Source organism: Lathamus discolor, chromosome 5, assembly GCF_037157495.1.
Source record: "Lathamus discolor isolate bLatDis1 chromosome 5, bLatDis1.hap1, whole genome shotgun sequence".
NCBI classification, from domain to species: domain Eukaryota; kingdom Metazoa; phylum Chordata; class Aves; order Psittaciformes; family Psittacidae; genus Lathamus; species Lathamus discolor.
In genome coordinates this window covers 64,078,468-64,088,427 of record NC_088888.1, presented here as the reverse complement: position 1 = coordinate 64,088,427, position 9,960 = coordinate 64,078,468, and the positions used below count along the sequence as shown (strand labels likewise).

The 9,960-nt window shown below is 47.9% G+C and overlaps 1 protein-coding gene across 1 annotated transcript; it reads left to right on the top strand.

Moving 5' to 3' along the window:
- Positions 1-1,118: 1,118 nt before the first annotated feature.
- Positions 1,119-2,502, top strand: GPR6 (G protein-coupled receptor 6). Its single transcript, XM_065679131.1, has one exon. It carries the CDS (start codon positions 1,125-1,127, stop codon positions 2,121-2,123), a length of 999 nt encoding a protein of 332 aa, XP_065535203.1. The 5' UTR covers positions 1,119-1,124; the 3' UTR covers positions 2,124-2,502.
- The last annotated feature ends 7,458 nt before the right edge of the window (positions 2,503-9,960 follow it).

The window sequence follows — 9,960 nt, the reverse complement described above, 5'->3', positions numbered from 1 at the left end:
GGGCCTGCAAGAAAGCTGGAGTGGGACTTCTTACAAGAGCATGTAGTGATAGGCAAGGGGAAATGGCTTTAACCTGAAAGATGGAAGATTTAGATTTAGATATTAGGAAGAAGTTATTTACTCTACGAGTGTGATGAGACAGTGGAACAGGTTGCCTGTAGAAGCTGCGGATGCCCCATCCCCTGGCAGTGTTCAAGGCCAGGTTGGACGCGGCTTTGAGCAACCTGGTCTAGTGGAAGGTGTCCCCTGCATGTGGCAGCAGGGCCAGAACTAGATGATCTTTAAGGTCCCTTCCAATCCAAAACATTCTATGATTCTATGACGAGCACAAGACAGTCATCCTTGGCTTCATTGGTTCATATGCTTTAGAGAGGAAATACCTTGGCTGCTGGGTCATTGCGAGACACCATAGGGTGAGACATGGAAAGAGAGACTTGGTTTTTACACACATGCAATTGGGTCTTCTGTGGTTTAACGTTATTTTGAGGGACATCAGGCAATAGCGTGGATTCTTTCGCTGTTAAGCAGATTGTCAGCCCTAGAGTATACACTGTTTGAAGGGTATCAGTGTGAAGCAGGCTCTCCCACAGCACTTTATAGCGCTGTTCGGAACCATTTACGCTCCGCGCTATACAAAGCCCATGCCGGGCTCAGGGCCATTCCAGCGAGCGCCGCCGGAACGCAGAACTCGCCCCGCTCTTCCCTGAGGCTCCGTGGGGGCACTCGGGGCGGGGAAACCCCCAGCTGCTCCCGGCCGGCAGCCGCAAGGGGCATCCACTCGCTCCCTCTGCGCCCGCATCCCCCGGCACAACCCGCGGCGCACCGGCCGGTCACGGCCCTCCGGCCCCGGCCTGCCGGAGCAACCGGACCCACCGCGCGCTCTCCCCGCGCCCCGCCGGGCCCCGCCCCGCTTTCCCGCCGTTGACGTCAGCGCTCCCGCCAAAGCCGGGGCGTGGCCGGGGCGGGGCGCGGGGGGCGGCCGGGCCGGCGGGAAACTTCTCCGTGTTCAGCACCAGAGACAGGGCGGGCCGGCCCCGCCGCCCGGCATGCGCGCCCCGCCGCCCCGCGCCCCGCGCCCCGCTCCACGCCGCTGCCCGCGCACAGCCGCGGCCGCCCGGGCGGCCATGGAGCCAGCCCCGGCGCTCAACGGGAGCGGAGCAGCAGCCCCGCGGCTGCCGGCCACCGGCGCCGGCGGCAGCAGCAACGCCTCGCTGGAGCTGTCGTCGCGGCCCCCCGCGCCCGCCGCCGTCAACCCCTGGGACGTGATGCTCTGCGTGTCCGGCACCGCCATCGCCTGCGAGAACGCCCTGGTGGTGGCCATCATCTGCTACTCGCCCTCCCTGCGCACCCCCATGTTCGTGCTGGTGGGCAGCCTGGCCACCGCCGACCTCCTGGCCGGCCTCGGCCTCATCCTCAACTTCGTTTTCCAGTACGTGATCCGCTCCGAGACGGTCAGCCTGCTGACGGTGGGCTTCCTCGTCGCCTCCTTCGCAGCCTCCGTGAGTAGCTTGCTGGCCATCACGGTCGATCGCTACCTCTCCCTCTACAACGCCCTCACCTACTACTCGGAGAGGACGGTGCTCTGCATCCACACGATGCTGGCGGGCGCCTGGGGGGTCTCCCTCTGCCTGGGGCTGCTGCCTGTCCTGGGCTGGAACTGCCTCCACGACCCTGCCGCCTGTAGCATCGTCAGACCCTTGACCAAAAGCAACGTGACACTGCTGTCTGCCTCTTTCTTTCTCATTTTCCTCATCATGCTCCATCTCTACATCGAGATCTGCAAGATCGTTTGCAGGCATGCCCACCAGATAGCTCTCCAGCAGCACTTTCTGACTGCTTCACACTATGTTGCCACCAAAAAAGGGGTCTCTACCCTGGCTATAATCCTCGGGACTTTTGGAGCCAGCTGGCTGCCCTTTGCCATCTACTGTGTAGTGGGGGATCCCAACTACCCTTCTGTGTACACGTATGCCACGCTTCTACCCGCCACCTACAACTCCATGATCAACCCCATCATTTACGCCTACAGAAACCAAGAGATCCAGAGGTCCATGTGGGTGCTCTTCTGCGGCTGCTTTCAGGCTAAAGTGTCCTTTCGCTCCCGGTCCCCCAGTGATGTCTGAGTGACTTTTCTCTCTGTCGTACCACACCGAGTGACAATCTACCCAGTGAACTATCACAGTGCCTGTCCTAAACTTCAAACTGCGTCGTGAAGTCATTGGAAACATGCTTAAGTATTAGCACTTTATACATGTTTGTATCTCTGAGAGTGGTTCGGGGTATGGAGTTTTGGGTTTCACGGGGGAAAAAAGAAAAAGCGGTTGTATATAAATTTGCACATCACATTTGTAAAGTGAAGACATTCCGATACTGCTTAATTATAGCACCTTATTTCTAGCTGCTGACCTGCCACAACAGTGTTGCCTTTCTGACGGGCAGAGAGGAAGAAAGTTGGGTTTGTGATGTATTTGTATGTGTGCATGTGTTGGGGGGGGTGTATGTACGTGTGTGTGTATGTATGTGTGTATCTATACTTTGCTGCACAACGTTGATAAATTATGACATTTTGTACATGAATAAAAACTTATAAAATGTAATATAACTTTGTGTGTTTAGATGCTTTTAGAAATAAGCAAGCTTGCACATTTTCCTGTTGAGCAAAGTCCCTTTGTTTACTTTTGAAAGCTCCGGGTGTAATTCTGCCTAAGGAGATCATCATTCACTATGGAGATGAAATACTGCACTAAGAAAGGCACCTTCCTGCTTGCTTGCTTGTTTGTTCTCTTCTTTAGTCTGGCAAAAGGGAGAGTAATGAAGAGCACAAACTGCTGTTATTTTCCAGCAACCAAAGAAACAAAAAGCCCAGTTAAATAGGCTGCTGATTACAGCTAATTTGCCAGGTTTCCACTAGCTTTCATCTTCAAGTTGTAAGTTAGCCCTTTATGATAATGCTCCATTAAAAAGTTATCATCAAACTGTGGGGAAAAATCAATCTCTAAACCCGTCTCTTCTTGTCCTCTTGTAGTCTAACACTGGAAGGGGAAGGAAAAAAAGGAAAAAGGTCACAGTCTTCTTCCCTGAAAGCCTGTAAAATGCACAGTAAATTGACTTCCGTTATCATCCCCAGTTCTGAGGGGAACCTGAATTGTTTCTCCTCCTCCTTTGTTTGGACACCGTGCTGTAGAAAAATCATTTAAGTGCATCTTTGCTGTCTGCCTGTCGTGGAGCAGTATACAGTTTTCTGATAATCCCACATCTTAGTGGCTTGAAAGATCCCATCAGAGGCCAATGTTGTTCAGCATTCAGAAACACTTCTTCCCTCAGGTTCATACTCACAGACCACTGATTTATTTAGAGCAATGACACGCGTGGCAGATTTCAGCAGCAGTGTTACTGCTTGTTTATATACAGTTATGCTACATTTACATCCTGGTTATGTTCTAGTTTACCACTATCATTTCAATTTATATTTAAGGGCCAAAACAAGATTACTTTTATGTGCCTAGTACCATATGAAAAGTTTAGACTCGTGTTTTCCAGCTTATGACTGAGCAATGCATCAAGCCTTTACCTGCTGGAGCAGCTGGGCCACAAGGATCCAACAAGCCTCACCAAGGCTGTGAATCAGTAATGCTGTATTCATGTGTGTGCAAGTATCATGAAAACCAGTATCATTTCTCTGAAAATACAAAAATAGTTATTAAAAAAAGGTATATTCCAGATTCAGCTAGCACCATTATTTTTATCAGTTCTAATAATCACAAATGTGATACTGTAATTGATGAACACCTTCAGGTGTGCCAGTTCCTCAGGGCACTGTTGCAGTCATGTTGCAAATATGATTTAAACCAGATCTTATGATAGGTCAAAATGCTGCTCAGATGAAGAACTCTAAAGTTGCTAGTGAGAAAGATTACTCTTGCCCTCTTTTAAGCCCCATATCACGCACTAGGTCTAAGCCTGTAAATAGAAGAGGGCAAGTCCTGCCCTCTAGCCCTGAAGCTGGGTGGCACAGAGAATTCTTGAGCTCTTTTCCCCCGAAAGCTAGGAACCAAACTGCTGCCTGGAGCATCCTGGCCCTGCTCTGGTAACCTGCACAGACTCAGACAAAGATGCTGCATCACCCACAACAGTAACTGCTGACAACAAAAACCAGCAAGTGTCTCAGACCAGTGAAATCGGGTCAAACTCTCTGGTGAAACTGGAAAATCACTATCTGTTAGGCTTCAGTCCCATGAAACTTTGTCATTCCTGTGTGGGCTGAAACAAAACCGCAGGGCAGGGTTGCCATCAGTTCCCTTAGTGAGTGTTTTCCTTGCACTCTGGCACCGAACCTGCACCCAAGTGTGAGTAGAGCCTGAGCAGGCTCCTGGGAGCCCTGTGCAGGCTCTGAAGACCAGTATCAGCTCTATAAGCCCCTAGGAGAAACTTCATATGTGTCCTTTAGGACCATGAAGTTAGGGAGACAGAATCTGCCAGAGACCACCCCTGATGCCACCTCCCTCCATTAACTCTGTCAGGAGCCGGGCACCAGGGATATTCACCGCAAATTCATCAAGCAGTGGCAACCTCTATGATAACCAGATACAGAAAGCTTGGATGGGTAGAATCCTACTTGAGCAATAAACCACTTAATCGAGGAGTGAAAAGGACGTAGGTGAGTTACCTTTCCATTTTTAGCCCAGCATGTTATTTGCTTTGTTTCATTTTGTTAGTAAATGACCACATTTTCAGTTTAGCACTTTCCCAAGTGATTTACTCTATCTACAACAGAAAGTTGGACCCCTCCTGTTAAAAATGTGACTCTTGCAAGCTATTTCCCTGAGTGTTCCTCTCCTAGGAAACAAGTTTGGGTTAGAGTGACCTTAGATGTTCACTTAGTTGGGACAGTACAAACGAGGTTTCTTTTTTCTATATGCCATGTTCACAAAGCTTTTGCTGACCCATAATTTCTGGGAAAGATTAAGGCAAAAGAGGAGAGAGTATTTTGATGGGTTTTTTTGGTTAGTCCTGAGAGTAGAATTGATGTCAACCTGCTTGCTGTAAAATACAGCCTTGCAATTTCAAAGTGAGTCCTGATCTGCAGGGATACCTGAGCAGAATAACATAAAGCAAACTACATAATCTCTAATCTCCCAAAATAACATCTTACTTTAGAGAAAGAAGAGCTGCAATTCTGATGGAGGAAATCTGGGAACTGTGTATAGCATGATGCCTATATTTTCCTTGTTGAGTTTTTTATTGAAACAGCAGACATTTATTTGAGAAAATGGAATGGCATTTGCTGTATATCCGGACCCACAGACTCCTCCTGCTTTCAGACAATGGCACTTTTACCTTTGTCATGAAGTGATTTGTGGAAGATAAGGGTTCCTGGAGCCCCCGTTGCCATTCACTGGGCGGTGCATTGCTGTGATCCCCACACAGCCCCGGTAGGGAGCCAGCTTGGGGAACAGCCATGTACTGTGTCTGATCTTCTATTTCCAAGAGTCAGCGGGCAGCTTCGCATGCACAGAGACTGCAGAACCGCAATAGAAATTGCCATTACCACTGGTGAGCGCGGATCTTTCCTTGTCCCTGTGGGCCCATGTGCTCAATGGCTTTTACAATGGCGCAGTCTGTGAGGGGAGAAAACACTGCACTAGGTACAAGGATCAGTCCCAGGTTTGGTAATGATCTATATTATATGCAGCCTTTACTGCAAATGGAAATGAGGTTTCGTGCTTTACCACCCTTAAGAATTCTTTGGCTTATTCTGATGTAAATAAAATAATGTTGGTCTTGGTCTAAAGAGCTCTGAGCCTGCTCCACTAAAGCCAGTGATGCTCTATTGCACATCAGCCAGGATAATGACAGCATCTCATTATAAAAAATTACCATTTGGAGGCAGGAAGTCCTTGGCCTCAGGTCCAATTTTCATTAGAAACTAATGGTTTATTACTAACCTTGAAACTCTTAGGGGACTTGCAGTGCCTCAGAAGGCCTGATCCTGGCAATTTCACTTGCGTGAAGTACCTCTTTCTGTGATTAGCTCCCTCATTTCAGCAGGAGCATTTACAGGAAAGAGGGCACAGCTCTGGTGAGGAACGCCTGGTCAGGAACCAGAAGTCCCCCCACTGCTGGATTTTCTGTGGGGCTTCTGCTGAAATCAGCGGTGTAACAGTGGAAACGAGACCGACCCTGCAGGCTGCTTTGTATGAGTCACTGTATATTAAAAAGCCAGCTGGATTCAAAACCACAGGTCAAACAAAACCTCTTTATTTAGCTAAGCAAACAAAAGGACAAACCACTTTTAAACCTGAAAAGTGAGTCTGTACATATTTTTATCAATGCAATGATCCACAGGTACTAAGTAACACCCGGCAAAGCGCTAGAAGCTCTAATCTCCATTCTGCTGCTCTTATTTTTAAAGGATAATTTTTTTTAATGAGGTAAAAATAATTTCTGATAGTGCAGCTGCTCCCCAGCTCTTCAGCTACCTTTTGTGGTCGTCATTTGAATAGAAAAACAGACAAGGGGGGGAACAAAGAATCGTGTTTTCTCCTTCTTTGCTGCTTCATGACAGAGACAGGCAACTCGGAGGTCAAGGAGTGACCAAGCGCGTGCAATTCATCTCTGCAAGGAGGATGAGCACATCTGAAGCTCACCTTAACCCTTGCTGGGTTTGCTTGTTTGGGGGATAGTCTGAATTAGGAGGTGTATCCCCATTACCTGGTCTCCATAGATGGAACTCCTCCCTGGGACCTGCTGCAGCTGAAAGCTCACAGATCAACTCCTAAGCTGCATTTTGCTTTGCAGTGCCACATGGAGCTCCCCTTGGTGGAGAGCTGATTTGCCTTTCACTACCTTCTCGACGTTTAAACTCTTTCCTCTGACTATAGAAATCTCCACAAGGGAAAACACTCCCCCAGGGGCAGTTTTATTTATTGAGGGCAGTAACCTGGCATGGGAATAATTCAACTGCTGCTGGGGCACCTAGAGAGCCATAAGCACTGATTCAGCACTGACAGCAGAGGTGGCGACTGGTTCAGAGGAGGCAGGTCTGCTCGTGTCAGCTCCGCCTGCTGCAAAGAAGTGACAGAAAGCAGCAGGAGATGAAGCAATGGAGTGGTCTCTGTGCAGAGTCCACATGTTACAGCAAAGCCTGATAGGCTTTTTTTCAGCAGATTCACAATGGGTTTTTTATAATTCTACTTTGTTGGCATCATAATAGAAATGGTGGAAGAAAATGCTCAAGGCATAACCCAAAAACGCTAGTATCTGAGTGAAGGGAAGAGCACACTGGTTCAAAGTGTGACACACACAACACGGAAACAGCTGTGATACATCACTGAATGTGGTGTGTCCTTCCCCAGTGGGGTGGTCCTGCACGCAAAACAAAACACCAAAAGCATTTCTTCACTGCAGCGTTGTTTGAGTTGTCATCAGTCTTAGACCCCTCAAATGGACACCTGCATGCACAGGCAGATCCTTTGAGCTGCCCAACCTACTGTACAGCCTTGTGAAGGAATAAAACATAGTCCAGATCCACTTTTCACACTGCTTTTGAAAACAACTCCTAGCTGCAAGCTCAGACTTAGCAATCGCTTGGAAGACAACATGCCTCTTCCATCCCCTGCTGCCCTTTGTGCCCGACACAAGATGCTTGGGCAGAGCACCTTTGCACCATTCCTTGCGCCTTCCCCTGCTACGTGGGCTTTCCCTCCACCTAGGCAAGACCAGAGTGAGAGCCAAGCACTGAGCCCACCATTGCCCCCTGCACCTGAGCACAGCCAGCCTTGGTTAGTCCATGCTTTTTGCTGTTTTCCTTAAAAAACCCTGAATGTTTTCCTTTCTTTTCAAGCAGAGGAACCCTTGTTTCTATCATGCATGTTTGGGTCTAGAGCAGAAGCATCTAGCGTCCAATTATGGCGCATTAAACACATTTAAAAGACCGAATCCATTAAGAAAAAAGAAACAAAATTTATAATGCCCCAATGGTGCAGAAGCCAAGAGGTGTCCTTAATGTCTTCACAACTGCTATTTTCATTTGCTGTTTTCAGCTTGTATTTCTATGTGCTTTACATCACCCACACCAGTGGACAGCATATTGGCAGAGAGGGTTTTTTATGCAGTGGAGGTTTGTCATCACTGTTGGAAACTCTTGTTTCTCTAGCGCAGGCTGTTTTGGTTCAGTGGTGCAGGAGAGCGGGGCAGGCTGGCTGCAATGCTTCAGGCACAGGGGCTGGATGGGGCAGGAGGAGGAGAACCAGCTCTGGGGGAAGGAAGGAAATCCTGAGCTGGGGAATTATTTTCATGCTTTTTCTTTCGTTTTGGTGCTACTCCGTGCCCAGCACTTGGCAGATTTAAATGGAAACTCGTTTTCCTGGGAAGGAGTTGCTCCGAGTGGCCTGCTTGTTGCGCGGCTGCTTCAGTTTGTAGCTTAGCTGAAAGACTGAGATTTTGGGGGAAGGTTTGGGAAAAGGTTTTAAAAATTAGCTTGAGCCTTCTGTCTTTTTTTGAGATAAGGCACATTTTGCATGGGTCGGATCTCATTTTCTCACTGACAGGATGATGGCATTCAGGTTAGTAATTACATCTGAAACCAAGGCAGAAGGAGAGGCTCTGGACACATTCTCCAAGATCTAGATTGTTTAAAGGTTGAGTCTCCCACAAAATGTAATTAGGTCTACGGCATGCTTCAAACGACTGAATTTTTTTCTAATCACCTTCAGTGACACCTTATCCTTTGCATCACGGTGAGACAATGTGACTGCGGACCTGCAGGCAGATACAATTTGTCACTTTCAGTTGCTGATGCTTTTTATAGAAAGAAGTGAATCTAGGTAATATGAAGATGCTGTCAAAAGTAGTCTCGTCTGTTGGAAATTGAATGTATCAGTAAATATGGAGACCTTGCTGCTTACCATTATCAGCCTCTGACTTTTGATACTGTGCTAAGTTTTCTTAATCAGTAGGAGGTTAGCCTTTCCTAAAGCATTTAGCATTTTTCCAAGCAGTGGTGTATTCTGTTTTAAAAGCCATTGTGCAGTGGCAAATAGAGAAAATGGGAGCCCAGTAAATGAACAGCTCACCTTTCTGTACGCTTGCTGTTCTATAAATGGCTCAAAGAAAGCAATAAAGTCAATTGAATTACACTGTCAAAACAGACACGTCAGAAAGCCTTTATCAGGGAGAGTTTGGGGATAAGGTGTGACTTCGAGCAGCTCCCCAGCTTGATGTGGCTGAAGATGGACTCCTTTCTCCCAGGAATCAGAGCTGCTTTGTGGCAAAGAAAGACAGTCATGTGGGAGACAGGCATTTGCAGAGCAATCCGTTGTATGAGGCCTTGCTCATAACACTGGAATAGAGCCCTAAGAGCAATCAGATACTGCCTCTTCATGAAGAAGAACTGCTAATTGAATAACTTTGATCTGAAATGCAGTTGGGAAGATTACCATACTTTGCAGGTTGGTCTAAGAACATGCACCAAGCTCTTCCCCTGTGGCAGCACTTGTTGCTCCCTTTTAATACAGACATGCCAGCCTGGCTGCCCCAGCGCTGGCAAGAGGCAGAGGGGAGAGGGCAGCCCAGCTGAGGAGAGCAGGTGGTGGTGTCATGCTGCTCGAGGGCCTTCCTCCCCACCCTGTCTTGCTGCCTCTCGAAGAAGCTTCAGTCGTGGTCTGTAAGTTCCTGCCTCAGTCAGAAACTGAGACTGAGCAATCCACATTTATGTCCTTGAGCATAGCACCCACAGGCAATAAAAATATCTTCTAAACAACCTAAGCCAGCTTTTACATCATCTTGCCTTCGCTCCATTTCCAAATACCTTAATACGGTGTTTACAACTTTGTCCTGGTATCACCTCTCTTTACTTCCACATAGAAGTTGCTGTTCCTGCTTCTTAAAATTACTCTCAAGTGACTTCCCCTTAAAGTATATAACACTACATAAATCCACAGCAACAACTTCTTGGCTATT

Bases quoted from the DNA above. Each gene is read 5' to 3' on its own strand.
- GPR6 (XM_065679131.1), top strand. From the start codon at position 1,125: ATGGAGCCAGCCCCGGCGCTCAACGGGAGCGGAGCAGCAGCCCCGCGG.